This window comes from Spodoptera frugiperda, chromosome 21 (genome assembly GCF_023101765.2).
Source record: "Spodoptera frugiperda isolate SF20-4 chromosome 21, AGI-APGP_CSIRO_Sfru_2.0, whole genome shotgun sequence".
Lineage (NCBI taxonomy): Eukaryota > Metazoa > Arthropoda > Insecta > Lepidoptera > Noctuidae > Spodoptera > Spodoptera frugiperda.
In genome coordinates, this window is record NC_064232.1 from 7,102,673 (window position 1) to 7,120,131 (window position 17,459).

The 17,459-nt window shown below is 36.2% G+C and overlaps 1 protein-coding gene and 1 long non-coding RNA gene across 2 annotated transcripts in view; both read right to left on the minus strand.

The window, feature by feature from the left end:
- The window catches only part of LOC118280228 (tau-tubulin kinase homolog Asator), a 106,571-nt gene that overhangs the window by 44,177 nt on the left and 44,935 nt on the right, over nucleotides 1-17,459 (minus strand). The window contains 1 exon segment of the mRNA XM_050701982.1: nucleotides 14,265-14,541. Coding sequence (XP_050557939.1) covers nucleotides 14,265-14,323 — 59 coding nt within the window. The 5' untranslated portion in view covers nucleotides 14,324-14,541.
- On the minus strand, nucleotides 3,914-5,030 carry LOC126912002 (uncharacterized). Its single transcript, XR_007706611.1, has 2 exons — nucleotides 4,781-5,030; nucleotides 3,914-4,358 (listed from the first exon to the last, which is right to left on the minus strand). It is a non-coding gene; the product is annotated as an uncharacterized LOC126912002 (long non-coding RNA).

Here is a 17,459-nt window from a genome sequence, read left to right on the forward strand (position 1 = left end):
ATGAAACGAGAGTGCGTTCAGCGCTGTGATTGGTTGGTTCCTTTAAGAGGACCAGTCAGAGCGCCGAATGCGCTCTGGTTTCGTTTTCGTTTAACGTAAAACAAATTCGTACTATGGATATAGAGATTTCACGTTGCACTGCTATGCAACGTATACTGCGCCAACTAAGTAAATCAACCTTTAAAAAAAGATGGAAGAAAAGAGACCACCTTTTCAAGACTTGCAAATTAAATTCAGAGATTACTTTTGGTCAATAACTCCGTCTGACCCCAACACAGTTGGGAAGTGGCCAGGAAAGAAAGCTTAAAAAATCCAATTACATACTTTTAATTTTTCAAATGGAATGAATTCATTTTGGTTGGTGCAAGTTAACTATTAGGGTGCTGTGCGGCTATGCTAAGCTGTGTGGAGATGTAACAGCTAAGCTGTGAAAACCATGTGACTGTTTCCACTTATACTAAGCTATGTAGCTGTGTGAAGAAAATATGCCGCCGCAAAGTGGACGATGCGTAGCTCGAGTATGCGATGGATCGATGGAGAAGGGAAACCATCCATAGTACCAAAAAACACGTATAGACATATACAAATGGGCAAAGCTTCATTTAAAATCTAACCAAATATAAACCAAATTACTATCTATCCCTTAGGGTGGGTCATATCTGACGTAAAGTACGTCGAGCGTATCATCGGTTGTACTGACGTATCATCGGTTGAGTGTGAACGGTCAATTGTGTTTCTATACATTTGTCTGTTCGGGCGTTATAGGCGACGCATATTCCGTCAGATATGAACAAATCGAGCTGCAGATTACCTAGCGGGTTTACCCGGGCTCCGGCTCGAAAAGCAGGAATAAGAACGGGGTAGTTTTTAGTCAGTAAGAGTCTGACACACCCTTTAACCTCGTGGATGATTCCCCCTTAAAAAAATCCCCTACAATCAAAATCAACAAGACGAATTAAAACACGCAAGACAAACTGAAGTACAGTTTTACTACTAAGAAACAAGAGGGGTAGTGGATAATATGTCCTGAAAGTAACCGCTGCTTTAAATTCCCCCGACATAAACGTAAAATTAACATAACCTTACGTGCGTGGAAGCAAGTCATCGATTACACAAATACAACGTAGTTTTGTGTCTTGTACCTTCATCACTACATAGTATAAAACAAAGTCGCTTTCTCAGTCCCTATGTCCCGTTGTACGCTTAAATCTTTTAAACTACGCAACGGATTTTGATGCGGTTTTTTAAATAGATATAGTGATTCAAGAGGAAGTTTTATATGTATTACATGCATAATATATCACCATTGCAGTTGCTAGTTCTGTTATAAACTTAATCAAAGGCCAGTTTCAAATTTTCAGTGACCTATCTTCAAACATAGGTAAGTACTTCAAAATATACGCACATTATTTCGCATTTGTAATGACTACTTATTAGTAGGACTCATATTGTAAGTTTTCAACAAAAACGTATTTAGTTACCATCACTCCATGAAATTTTTAAACTTTTTTTAATACTCGTAAGCTAAAACATTCTGGACCATTTTGATGAAAATTATTATTCAAATGTTATGACAATATCTAACGTCATTAATATTTGACACTGCGATGATAGCACCGTCTGTCCGATCCAATGTAAAACATTCCAAAATCAACAACTACCTACTAATAAATTAAAAATTATTTAAAAAATCATTTTCCAGCAGACAAAATTGTGAATCTAAACCATTCTCAGATCCCCTTGAACACACTCAAAAAATTTCATCATAATCGGTCCAGTCGTTTAAAAGGAGTTCAGTGACATACACACTTACAGAAGAATTATATATATAAAGATAGCCTTCCTCGATAAATGCACTATTCAACACAAAAAGAATTATTCAAATCGGACCAGTAGTTCCGGAGAATAGCGCGTTCAAACAAACAAACAAACAAACTCTTCAGCTTTATAATATTAGTAAGTATAGATTTATAACTGGGGCAAAACATTAGCATCCATCACCATTTTCATTAAAACACAAAGGGAGCAAAAATCACGTATTTCCGCAAGAAATTAATCGCCATGTTGTTTGGGAGCGAGCCTATTACCGTGTACCGGCCGAATGGGCATTAAACGGACCACCTAACCATGATTAATAGCTTCCAGACGTCCTCACGACATAACCTCATAAAGTAGTCCATCATAAAGCTAGATTAAGGCATTATGTATTACCTAATACCTAATGTCTAGTTTTAGGTGTTATTGTGAACTACCTGTATCTTTACGACAGTCATGTCAACATCGTTACTCTTCCAGTGGGTTTGGCAAGACTTTAAGAACCATGTGGGAGAACCATGGTTGGACACGAATGGGCCGGCTCGACCGGAGTGATACCACAGTCTCACAGAAAACTAACATGAAACAACGCTTGCGTTGTGTTTCGTTCTGTGGGTAAGGTTACCGGAGGCTCCTGCCTAGCGTCGATATTATGGCAAACCTTATTTCGAGTAGTCTCATACTCACAGAACATTTAAAGAGAGTAGAAATGAAATAGTTCCTGATTTGTATCAGAACGCGTGTCGCCGTTTCTCCCACCCTTTAATTTCACTACAAGCAAGAGACCAATGTCTGAGCGGATTACCCCCACAAATAAATAACACACATTTAAATCTCGAATTTGCTATTGGTTGTCACACAAACGCAATGACTGCATTTGACGTACACTCTAACACGCATAAAAACTCATGTATGCTAGGGCGAGAGAAAGGTCGATTGTTGATATCGATAAAATTTAAAATTGTATTCATGCGAAATAGAAACCAAGTAATAAAAGTAAAATAAATAAAAAATACATAACTGAATTTTAAAACCACTTTTATTACTCAATAAGTTAAAAATCAGTAAAAAAATTAAATCATAGGCACTTTTGAACGTCAAAGCAAATATAATAATATTAATAACGTCTGTCTGTCGGTCAGCCCTCTAGTGAAGCTATTTGCTCGTTCCAAAGTGTAGATTCCTATGGAGAAGAACGAAGATCTGTTCATTCGATCTTTTTCAATCAGATTCACAATACAATTCTTGATTACATTGCTTTTCTTTGCATCGATTGCTTCAACTATGTGAGAACAATGTAAAACTAATATTCAGTCAAAGCGAGAGAAAAAAAACCTTAAGAACAACAAAATTAATACAGTCTGGAGCTGACCAGTCCCAGTTGACAGCGCTCGTTCACCAACATGGCACGTACACCAGCACCGTCCAACTCAACCATGTTGCAGGGAATCGAACGATCCAATGCCCGTGCCACCGCCAATGAGACCTTTGAGTGAGCATGACAACTCTAAGCTGACACAAATGCATTCTACTAGTCTAATTAAATGACAATGCCAGATCCTGCCCCACTTAATTTCATCAATGTACAAGAAATGTAAAATTAATCAATATTATGCAATGAAAATAAGACGTTTGTTTACTTAATTATTATCCTGATAAAGTTGCGGATAAAAATTGGAAATAAAAAGAATTTAAAAACCCAAGGCCTGCTTCCTGTATTATATATATATATCGCGACCATCTGCGTTTCTTAGTACGCTTGCAAAAGGAACACAAAGAGTCATTCAATAAAAAAAGGATTTATTAATGTCATGTGTACGGATTTTAATATGAATTTGGTATAAATACATACTGTTAGTTAATTTATTTTTTTATAATATATATTATAATGAATGCATATTCTAATTATTATTTCGTGTTTGAACGTTAGTGATTAGATGTAACGAAACGTCATTGGCGTGCGTGTGTCAGTTACGTCCAAAAAGTCATTATTTGACATTCGCTCTGTCTGTTCTGTTTACATTGTTGTTTCGTTATGACTATGAATTAAAAGTAGGATTACTAAAGGTGATATTGGTGATGAAATTCCTTCCTTCCATAGCTAAACCCCCTATGATAGCATTGTAATAATATAAAGCACTTAATTTAATTATTTCTACCATTATAACTGCAATTAATCTAAACTGGTACTTAACCTAAATGTAATATTTTGTTCTTAGATTTATATAGAAACCGCAAGCTCTAAAGGCTTTTAATCATGTTTTTAGTTATCACTAATAGAGCAGCAATTGAATGCTACATTTGGCATGCCTGTACAATATATTTTTTGGTGGGGCAAAGCTCTATAGAGATTCTGGCATTGTCATTTTAGCTAATTACAGGGCTCTCACATTTACAATAAATTTGTATAAAGTACAGAACACATTGAAATAACATGGTTATAGTTATATTTATAACGAAATATGCTACATTTAGTAGGAATCCAATTAATTCTACCAGTTGTGTCAATCCACAATTTTCTTACACCTGGATCTGTTGGAAACCTAAAACATAATATTAAAATAAATCATATGTCACATTCTATATAAAAAAAAACATAAAACTCACTCAAAATCTTTATTATTAATTAGTCGTAATAAATAATACTTATTATTTTAATTATAAAGTGTGCTATTGATTATAATAGACTGTATCATAGTAACAATCGACATTGATTACAAATTTGCCCAACACTATCGATGTCATAGATTTTGAAGGAAATGAACTTTTGTTTCGGTACTCGGGACTCTCGCGATGGACGTAATACATTGCGCGATTTTTCACGTAGTGCAAGATTGTACTCATCTATCGCAAGCAATGTATTACTATTAGTCTGCTTGCGATTATATCGTTTTTGTCTATAAATTTCATAATGCTAATGTTATAATTACAAATATCACAAGTATTTTTATGTTTTTGGACTTACCGGTGAAAAGAAATTCCTTCTCGTGCTATGCTACGCACCTGGCTTCTTTTCCGACACGTTATAATAGCGCAAGACGGCATAATATAATATTTTTTGCGGAGATACGTACGCTGTCAAAACATGACAGCGATTGCTAGCCGGTAAGTATGAACATTTGAGCGTTACGACAGCGGTATGCACGTTCGTTCGCACCCTCGGCGCGCGTGGCCCGCCCACAAGGCCAATCCAGTCTCTTTCTTTTATCCATGCTCATACTCCAGCAGTAGACTGTCACCCGTTGATAATGTTGTAAAACCACAAGCGATAGTGATATAGCCCAAAGTAAAACTAAATTAAGTCTAATGAAGTGACCAATATTACATCATTGCAATCAAATAGTACGACCACCCACGGTTTCTGCTCACCCACGCTACACGTATTTATACTGGTCAAACAATTCATCGGTGATCATGGAGTTTCTTGCTCGTTTTTTTTTATGGGATAGGATGGTAAACAAGCAGATAGATCACGTGATTGTAAGCAATCAGCGCCGCCAATGGACACCCGAAACACTAGAGGAGTTGCAAGTGCGTTGCCGGCCTTTTGGGGGTTAGGAATTTAAGGGTTATTGGGGATTGGGAAGATTAGGAAGGGGGAATTGGGCTTTGTCCCTTAGTCGACAAAGTGTAGATTCCTATGGAGAAGAACGAGCAAGAAACTCCATGGGTTACTCTTTTTTCAATCAGTTTCACAATCCTAGGTCAATTATCAGATGACTAACAAACAGACAGACCAAACAGCCCATTTATACTCGGAAGAGGTCAACAGAGGTAGATAAACATCCTTTGCTCAGCTATTGTGAAAGTAGAGTATATTTGAAAACATACGGTGTGACTCCGTAATCTGATTTACTACTGAAAATGACAGTGGACAAAAACGTTTGGGATTTTTGCGCCGACTTAAAGACTGCACATTTAAATAATAGAGTTAAATTAGCCATGCTTCGGCACTTCTGGGGCGGCTCGACCGGAGTTGTACAGCGCGTTATTTCGCTGTATGAGTAAGGTTACAAGAGGTTCAAAAACCCCCTTCCCAAACTTCTCAATCCCTGATTTCTCAACAACTCCTAAATTCCTAACCCCCAAAATGCACTTGTAACGCCTCTGGTATTACGGGTGTTCATGGGCTGAGCTGATTGCTTACCAATTACCATTCAATAATCCGACTCCGTCTGCACATTTGCCTTCAATTCTCAAACCTGACCTGCTTGCAAATCATGAAGATGGAAAAGCCTCTGATGTAGAGATTTCACCATCTCAGCCCACAGTCCAGGACTCCACCGTCACAGACTATTGACGTGGCCAAAGTCACAAACAAAAGCTAGTACGAAACATGTACACACAAAAACTCACTCACCCAAGTGCCGACACAGAAAAACTTACATGCAAAAACCAAACTTTCAGCCAATTAAAATAACTAAGTAAGTAGAGGAATTAGTTTCAAGGTCAGTTCACTTCAAACTGCACTGAAATACAATGTATCCTTGACATTTCAATAATAGTTAACTGCTGAATTTTACACGGACTGTTTTCGGTAACCAATTTAATTTTGGTAATTCTATGAAATATTTTGTCATGAAGACCTTATTGGGAAGGTGCTAGTCAAATGCCAACTGGTATGCTTGCATGAGATGTATAAATGTGATGTAAACTAAAGCTCATCATTGTTTTTTTTATGATAAAAGCCGGTAAACGTATACATATAATATGTGGGACAGCCATGCTTCGGACACGACCGGAGTGATACTACGGCCTCCCACAAAATTGACGTGAAACAACGCTTGCGTTGTGTGACTGAGGTTACCGGAGGCCCAATCTTCCCAATTTCATAACAACCCTTAAATTTCTAATCCCCAAAAAACCGTCAACGAACTTGTAACGTCTCTGGTGTTTCGGGTGTCCATGGGCGGTGGCGAATGCTTACCATCAGGTGATCCGTCTGCTCATTTTCCGGCTTATACCATAAAAAAAGATTTCTATAGTTTCTATCAAACAATCAAAGTCGATTCAGGGATTTTGGAATAAGATGGATTGTTAAAATCGACAATTATCGATACACTTTTGAAAGAGTCCCATTCTTATGTAAGAGATACTTTTAGCGGGTTTACCGGGGCTCCAGTTCGAAAAGCAGGAGTAGGAACGGAGTGGTTTAGTCAGTAAGAGTCTGACGTTCCTCTTGCCTTGCCCAAGGCGGAAGAAGACATTAGATGATTTTCTCCCTTTAAAAAAATGTAGAGATACTTATTTGAGAACAGATTGGATCTGATGTCAGTCCCTATATGCGGCATATTGATGTACAGGAAATATAGGCATTGTAAATAACAATGGTACTGAATCTTTTGTGATTTTATCTGAAAACCATTTAGGGCATTGATTGGAAACCACAAATGTTCATCACACACATACATAACCTCACGCCTGTCTCCCATAGGGGTAGGCAGAGACTGTGAAACGCCTTTAGGGAACAGAGAGTAAAGTTAAGAAATGGAGGATCTTCAGACCAGGCGAGGTGATCATGCCTGGCGGGCTTTCTGCCCAACTGTTGTTTGTTGGGATTTTCTATTCATGTTTATTCGCATGTACACTTCACATGTGTGATGTAGGATTTTAAGACGTCATCAGTTGATTTGCTCGTCAATCGTCTGAGTGCGACATCTGTCATCTGTCACATGTCATGTGTCGCCACACGACAATTGCTACGACTCTTACACACCTCTTTCGCTTCATCAACAGTCATCAGTCTTTTCATGCATGCTCGTCTGTTAAGGGTACTTTCATTGGCCATTCTTTCATTTATTTTTCATACACTACACTTTACGGAAATGGCAAGCAGCGGTATACAGTGGATGGGGTAAATGCAAAACTCGCTTTTCACAAATACCGGACAATAAAAACAGCCCGGAAATCGAACCCGAGACCTCTTCCCTGATAATTTTACACAACCCTAACAAACCGACATGAAATGCCAACGTATTTAACCAAAAAACCTCCTGACATTTAACTAATGAAATATACGAGAAAATATTTCAAAGTACCAGGAGAGCATCACATACAAAGAGCTATAGATTTACCCCAAAACCATTCACTGTAATATCGACCTTAACATTACAGCAATAACGTTGTCAATCACTTGATAACAATTTGACAATAGTACAGTTCCATACACAGCACATCAACCTGCCCCAAATTTGCCAAACCCTACACTGAATTCCCTACCTTAAAACTTTAGCAATAAGGTAAAAAATCTTTTGCGAAATTATGACAATATAGTATACCTTTATATGCGGTGTATAGAAAGAGTATTACTTTGTGACTCTGACCTTCTGAAAGGTCAAGTTTCCAGCAGAGTAGATACGTGTGTGTGTGTGTGTGTGTGTGTGTGTGTCATTGGATGTGTGTGTCTGGATATTAATGGCTATTGTTGATCTTGGGAGAGGCTAGACGATATTTAATCTAATGTTACGGCGTTTTATTCCCGGTTGAAGCATTTTAAGAATAGTGTATTGAAACCAGATCCAGTGAAAAAACTTCGGAGCTGCGGACTGCCTAGCGGGTTACCGGGGCTCCGGCTCAAAAAGCAGGAGTAGGAACGGGGTGGTTTTTAGTCAGTAAGAGTCTGACACTCCCTCTCACCTCATCCAAGGAGGTAGAAGTCATTAAATGATTTACAGATATATCGGTTTAAAATATCACGTGACGTCACTTCTAGTTACATTTTATACGTAGAAGCGACGTATTTTCTCCCACTCTTAAACTTTGATTCGTTTTATCTAAGTATTGTTATCTTGTATGACAAAATAAAAAAAAATACGTGTCTGATATTTTTTCATTACCTAACTGACGCACTAATTAGACTTTTAATTTTCATACCCCGTCATCATCCCTATTGGAGAACACACTGATTTTTATCACCTCATATCGGATAGCACAACTAAAGATTCCACGATATTAGTCAATCAACAGTCGTCAAGATGACTCAGGTCAACCACCCCTTGTAGTGGGATGAGAGAAGACAATGACTAACCATACAAATACAGGATTCATGCAATTACTAATGAAAAAGAAACAACATTCAAACTACTAAAGTAACAAACATTATTCACAATTCAAAATTAGTTATTATCATCATCGTGAGCCCATTTACGACCACCGTCCAATATCCGACCACTCGCTGCGCATCCAACCAGCCACACAGCGGATATCGTCAGTCAGAAACCTAGCCTCCCTTACGACTGCGGGCTGCCTAGCGCATTATCGGGGTTCTGGCTCGAAAAGCAGGCATAGGAACGGGGTGGTTTTTAGTCAGTAAAATTAAAGAACGTGTGAGATTTTTGATGCAGGGCAGCAGATAGTCACTGAAAGCAGGGTGCTACGAAACTTGTGATGGGGAGGACTGTGTGAGGCAGGGAACAGCATGTCTGATTGCACAATGAAATATTATATTATCATTCTTTACCATCCCTGGGAAATCCTTTTATTGATAAAAGACATCATACTACATTATAAGTTTTTTAACTGACGTGGTCATTAACAACGTCATTATTAGAACTTACTACAGGATATTTACCATGTTTATAATATATTCCTATGAGTTTCCGATATTTCAGCACTGTTGCAAGCGCCGCATATAAGTATGGCAAAAAACGAAAAAGAAAGAGGGTAGACCGATTTCTCTCCTTATAAACATCAACCCGCATATACTCCAGTTCATCCGTGATCATGACGCTTGCAACAGTGCAGTAATATCGGAATGGACACAGACACAAATAAACATAGTAAATATCCCATCTCAAGTTCTAATCATAACTACATTACTTTGACAAAAGGTAATAAAAACACTGATCTTAGATATGTAATAATCAAGAAATAGAATTAGTTTTCACATTACTTTTCCTTGTTATATCAAAGATAGAGTACATTTTTATAAATAACAGATACAGTGGTATTATGATTTATGTGAAAATGTGATTACAAGATATATTTTTTAAGATTTATGATGTAACACAGCTGGTTTACCTCTTGTCCGTGTTAAATAAAAATTAATAAATAGTTATAATATGTTTGGTGTGCGATGGAAAATATAGGAGTTAGTATTGTTAATATTTTTTTTCAGCATTTTCAGCCACTATCGTCCTACTACAGGGCAAAGGCCTCCCTACTCTCTTTCCATCTGCTTATCGAAGAGTAACTATTTCTGTTGGGATTCAATGGTGAGATTGCTAATGGGAAAGAAGCCTTGGTTCAGTTACCAATGCTTTTTATATTCTGGCAGATAATGATGATTATTTAAGAGACCCCTAGGGAGTTTCCGTAACAGATATTGCGTGATAGAGGCTCTAAAGCAGGTCTAATTAGAGCAGTCATTAAAGTAGCCTTAACTTAGGCTCCTTTGTACTTTAGCTACCTGCCTATAAAAGTCTAGTCATTTTATAGAAGAAGCCAGAACAAACAGACTGACAGACAGACAATTATTGTAAAAAATATTAATTAGGCATGTAGTAAAAAGGTGGTGGTTATTTTAATATTACAAACTCCAATTTTATTTATTTAAAGGGTAGTTAGACATATTATTAGTTAGATCAGTAGTTATTGATATTACTTCCTTTATAATATCAGAAACATTGATACAATTTTCTAAGCTTTCTTTGATCAAAGAACCAACTCTGTTATTTTATGATCAGCACTTCACTCAAGCAATGAGACAATCAATATTAGTCACTAACACTATGAACATAAAACTAAAAATCCCATATCACCCAAAAATAATTAAAAGAAAAAAAAAATTCAATTTTCACACATAGAACATGACTCATAATCTTGCACACCACATCAAAAGAAAAAAAAAGTCTATCAAAGTTTTAAAAAAGATTACAATGTTTAATTTGTAAAGTCTATGGTCTGCAGAAATTTTTCTACTGCAGTCACCTTTTTGACCTTAGGTTATCATAAAAGGAGACCATTTTAAAAGATAAAACTGCCCTTGTGTAACTATAACACAATATTTATGTAATAGGTACAATAATTTGATTTAAATTATGTATAACTAACAGAAAAAACTTTGCCTGCCAATTTGGATAGCAAAAAATTGATGAAAAAACTTATAATCACTTCCTTGTACAAGCCTCATACATGAGTATTAAGTTCTTAGTTATTTTTTACATAAAATACTAAAGAAAAACATTTTTTCTACTAAAGAATAACCTAATACAGGATCTATGATTTTTTTACTTTGACATAATAACTTTCATTTTCACTTGCAATCTGGATGGACAAGGCAAGTTATTTATACAGCCTATACTCGTATCGGAATCTAATCAGACGGTTTATTGTTATTCCTGTGGGGTTAAACAAGGGTAGAAAAGGCGCACCTGTGATACACGACACTCCTTCACCACGAAATTAATTAATTCCGTCGCCAAAACTATTTACAGTTTATTACTTTTTGCACTCGCGACATTTTCCAATATTAAAAATATACAACACGCAAATTTCGCTCTTACGGGAGTTTCGTGCGTTATAGGAACACCACTCATTATCGATTAAATACAACGGTATTTATGAAGTAAACTGTCCGCCTGTCTATCCACAATGACGCGCAAACTCCTGCACAATCTATTCGTAACGTGATTCATTTGAGTTTTACTTAGAAAACTACGAAAGTATCCCGAAAAAAATAACTAAAATTAATAAGACATTACGCTAGAAAGGAACAGATATGGTTACCCGGCCGAATTGAATAGACTGCGACGCGATGCAGACGTCGCATCGTTACGTCACTTTCACACGCAGCCGGATTATACACAAGCGAGACAGGGACAGGTCCCAGCAATCCCACCCACTTATAATCGATTTTTATTCAAGCAAAAGACATTTTTCCTCAGATAAATACACTTATTTACAAATAAAACACATTGCTATCTTTTATAATGGCCACCTACGCACATGAGAGTGTTAAAAAAAAACACAAATACTCACCGTGAAAATTTTCACGTCTGATCCCGTCTGACAAGGAACAAATTTAGATACGCTCGAAATTCACACAATAAACACTTTAATACTATAGCGATACGCTAAATAAAATTATTGCAGTTTAGCGAAGGCTCTCCCTACGTCCTTCAGCGTTTTCCGCGACATATTTTTTATGTTTTCCAGTAATTTTTAACTGGGGACTAGCATCGATCGCGTAGCCATGACAGATACATTTTCAACTAAATGAAGTTAGCCGCGGTCGCTCAGCTGACGGACAAGTTTTTTTTTCTGGTTGACGCAGTGAAGTGAGCGGGTATCGGTGTAAGGAGGTTAGTGACCTATGCGGTGTAAAATTAGGGTTCCGCATGAATATGACACGAGTAGGCAATGGAAGGTTGTGACATTTTCTACGAAATTTTCTGCATTGCTCTTGAAAGTTTAGTATGATTTTCAAGTTTTAGTTATTGAAAAGTTTTTCACATAAATTATAATAGTTTTATTTACATTTTTCGATTGTTTTACTATGAACTAATGCAGTATGACGTTATCACGTTGATATTATTGAAATATTTGTGATAAGTTACGAATACCACTTCAGCATTGTCCAGCAGGGACGATTGATATAGAACATGATAATTTTATTTTCATTTAGTTTTTCTAATAAGCTGATTTTTATATACTATTTTTTAATTAAATGGGGAGTAATCACGGAATTCTGAAACTAGTTTTTTCTATTGCATGGGATTAATTATATTATCGTCACACATATCAAACTGAGAACCTCCTTTATTTTGAAGTCGGTTAAAAATGTTTTTGGAAAGAAAGAAAAGAATTTGCTGATGTATATTCCAATAGGCATTACAGAGAGAATACCATAATCTCAAAAATGGTAAAAAGCCTAATCAAAAAAGTAAATCCTCACAAACAAATTCCCTTAGCAATAAGGGCGAAATTAGCTTGATTTTTACGTAAAATAAGAATCGAATTATTTACGGTTTTCTGAACAAAGCACTTTTTGCGAAGTTTACTGAGGTGATCGGCTAAGAGACATTTAGTGCGCATGTCCAGGGCCTAAAACAGGTACCTAGGTGAACCTTGACCTAAATTTTAATACCTAAATGCCGATAGCCGGCGAATTTAGACTGTTGATAGTTCGCAATAAGTATAATCGGATATTTATTTACTAATAGGGTAGATGACTAATTTTTATTTTAATGTCCGTCTTGTAGATTATTTTAAAACATTAGACACGTACTTTTTATATTCTTACGGAAACAAATACTTTTGAAGATATATCAATTTGAAATATAACGCATAAAGTCACTTCTAGGTACATTTTTACATGTATAAATGCTCCCACTCCTAAACTTTGATTCGGTTTATCTAAGTATTGTTATCTTATATGAAAAAATAAAAAAAAATACGTGTCTAATATTATTTCATTAGCCAACTGACGGACAAAATAGATTTTTAATTTCCATACTCCGTCATGGATGACCCTATTGCCAATCTGAATGTTATTGGGTTAGACCTATGTTCAACTGTAGTCGTCTTGTGCCTCATGAAACAGGAAAAAGTCCTAGTTCCGGGTGTCGGGATCAGGATAAAAGCCCTAATTTTTTTTGGAGTTTACCGGGGCTCCGGCTCGAAAAGCAGGAGTGGGAACAAGGTGGTTTTTAGTCAGTAAGAGTCTGACACTCCCTCTCGTTTCGCCTAAGATAGGAGAAGGCATTGAACGATTTCCCCCGTTGAAAAAAAGGTTTTTTTTTTCAAAATATTAAATACCTACCTGAGAAAAGATATTATAAATTTAAGTTTACATTCATTGTGTATTTACGTTTATAAAAAGATTAGGTACAGGTAAACTCATGTGTAAGCCTCCATCGTATTTAACTCACACTCACATAGGACTTATTTAAGCAAAATCGACAAGCAACCACAACCGCCATCTATTTTGAATTTGACAGCTGCCGTAAACTCGACTGTGAAAAACAGCGGGAACTTTAAGCAAAGGCGAATGCTTTCAGCCTTGTTATTGTTACTATCACAACTTTCTTTGGATAGATGGCGTTTCGTCATAGACCATTTTATAAGTGACTAGTAGTTACCCGCGACTTCGTTCGCGTACAATAATGACTTGTGGCAGAATTTGAGATTTGAATTAAGCATTTGACTGTGTTGAGCATGGGACTTTGTTGCTGAAGCTGGAACACTACGGCATTCGAGGGGTATCGCTAAATCTATTGAAGTCATACCTTCAGGATAGGCAACTTAAAGTACAAATAAACAAAGTAAACTCACATGGTGCTAGCGTATCTATACATGGTGCGTTCGTGTTGAATAGTGCATTTATCGAGGAAGGCTATAGGCTATAAAACATCACGCTATGACCAATAGGAGCCAAGCAGAGCGGGTGAAACCGCGCGGAAGTAGCTATTTTGTAATATTAATATGATGGTGTGATCTAAAACTCTTACCATGGTATTATGGAAGGCGCCCAATCAAGTTGGACCCTTCTAGGCGCTACCAGCGACATCTTCCCTCCTTGTCTCTCAGCCACACTCGATATAAATCTATCTCTTTCGCACTAACACTTGAACTGTCAAACTGTTTTTCGTCGAAATGCCATTTATTTTCGATTGTTTTTTAATTAATATTAATTATTTAAATGCGTTTCATTTATTCATTGATTTCTGTTAAAAAGTTCTGTTTTTTTGGAAAAGAATATGACGGTTTCTTGATACTCTGTCATACCTGTAAACAAAAAAGAAATAACATTATTAAATGATAAATGATAAATGATAAATGATATTTATTTTGCAAATAGGTTATAAAATAACACTTTTACACGTCAATCTCTTAAATAACTAGATGAGGCCGGCATTTCCTATCCGACTACTCTGAGAAGAAATGCCGAAACAAACTCAGAGGTCGTAGTCTCTTTTAAAGTCCAGACAAAATCAATTAAAGATGTCGGAGAACCGTGCAAGATGATTCTGTAGTGGTCTTTTGAGGAAAGAACCACAGCAGTTTGAGCGGACCTGTTCAAATGGCAGCACGCATGTGTCAGTTTACAATCAGCTCAGCTGACAGCTGTTGCTGAATGATAGGACGAACAACACCAACCAAAAGAACATTTGGGTAGGCCACACAAATGCTCAAACTGTCAGAATATAATTTACTAAAAATAAAATGACTAGCAAAAGTCTCACACGGTCCTCAAACTAACAATTTTAAAAGGAATTATAAAAATATAAAAGGTAAAAAAAAATAATAAAATAAAACAATGTCAAATTATGTTCATGTCAAATTGTATAAAAAATGTAACTATAAATGTTACAAACATGTCAGCAAGACCTGTGTGGACATTATAGCAGTTCATTCCCAAGCCTGACTATCCTCCAAGTAGTCTTTTATTTTATAAAAAGCTCTACTACATAGTTTTTCTATAATAACATTTTTAAATTTACTTAGGTTTAAACTTTGAATATGGCTGAGAACTTTATTGTAAAAGCGTATACATTGACATCTAAACGAACCGCTTATTTTCTTAAGTCTAGTAGTAGGAACAACATATTTATTTTTATTTCTAGTGTTAATATTGTGTATATCACTGTACTTTTTAAATAATTTTATGTTTTTATGAGCATACACTATATTTTCATAGATATATTGAGAGGCAACAGTCATTATATTAATTTCTTTAAATAGTTCCCTGAGAGAATGCCTCGGACTAAGATTATAAATTGATCGAATGGCTCGCTTCTGCAGCACAAAGACAGACTGAATGTCAGCAGCATTCCCCCACAGGAGAATACCATATGACATGATACTATGGAAATAACTAAAGTATACTAGACGCGCTGTATTTACATCAGTTAAATTTCTAATTTTTTTAACGGCATATGCTGCTGAGCTGAGCCTTTTCGACAACTTATCTATATGTGGGGCCCACTGTAGCTTAGCGTCTAGGGTTATACCTAAAAAGATAGCTGAATCTACAGGGTCCAACTCCCCGCCCTTGATTAGCACGCTGGTTTTGACATGCCTAACATTTGGTGTTGTGAATTTAATGCATTTAGTTTTTGATTCATTAAGTAGCAAGTTATTGGCACTAAACCAGCGTACTATTTTTGAGAGAGCACTATTTACATGATCACTGACTAATTGTCCACGTTTGAGTTTAAATAATAAAGAGGTATCATCAGCAAACAGTACTATCCCATGGTTATCCTTTACAAGGTAAGGTAAGTCATTAATATAAATAAGAAATAAAAACGGACCGAGAATTGACCCCTGCGGAACACCCATCCTAACAACAGACCCGGCAGAAATTTTCCCGTTAATCTCAACTCTCTGAATTCTATTACTCAAGTAAGAGATAAGTAGGTCCAGAGAGCTGCCCCGCATTCCATAATGGGATAGCTTCCTGATCAGTGTTTCATGAAGGACACAATCGAACGCCTTGGATAAGTCACAAAAAACACCCAATGCGTCCCCTGAGTCCTCCCACGCGTCATATATGTGATTAAGAAGTTCAACACCGGCATCAGTTGTTGAACGACCCCTTGTAAATCCAAACTGGTTACCATGCAATAATTTATTTCTATTAAAAAATCTTTGCATCTGATTTAGAATAATTTTTTCAAAAATTTTACTGAATGTAGGTAGTACTGAAATAGGTCTAAAGTTAGTGGGGTCGGAAGTACTACCCGATTTAAATAACGGAGTTATTTTACTATTCTTCATGAGATCAGGAAACACACCACGATCAATACAGTTATTAAAAATTAAAGCTAATACAGGTGCCACAATAGTTATTACAGAGCTGGTAATGTACACAGAATTACCCCAAAGGTCAGCAGTCTTTTTCTTATTCAAAGTATGGAACGTTTTAATTATATCTGTATAATCTATGTGTTCAAAATTGAAACTTGAATGGCAAGCTACAACATTTTCTTTTAGTAAAGATTCTGCGACAGTGGGTGATGAATTCAAGGACCTGGTAGTGGAAACAGGAATGTCCGAAAAGAAGTTTTCAAATGCGGCTGCAACTTCAGCATCTGATTTAATTACATTATTATCAATTACCAGATTATATTCACTACTTCTCCTTTTAGATCTTCCTGCTTCACCATTAATAATACTCCAGGTCGCTTTAATTACATTGGAACTGTTTTTTATTTTAGAGCTCAAATATAGTGATTTAGCAATAGAGCAGACTTTTTTAAACAATTTAGAATACTTCTTTACATATTCATTAAATTCAATAGTGTTTATAAATATCCTCTCGTTATAAAGCTCATATAGGCGTTTCCTACTTTTATAGATGCCAGTAGTTGCCCATTGATTGAAAGGCGCATTGCCATGAGCTGGTATGGTTTTAGGTGTGAAGGTAGATTTAAACTCGGTATGGTAAATATTTAAAAAATCATCACACAAGTTATTTGTATTTTTATTCCTTAATAATAAAGGTAATTTGTCAGAGAGTTTAGATTTGAATGTTTCAATGCGTCTTTCAGTCTTTGGGTTAACAATAATATGTGGTTTCGACACTTTATTTACTTTATTTTCTATTGAAATTAATTGTCCACAATGATCTGAATCAAGCAATGATATAATTTGTTTATTAGTCGGTACAATATCAGTATAAATATTATCTAGACAAGTAG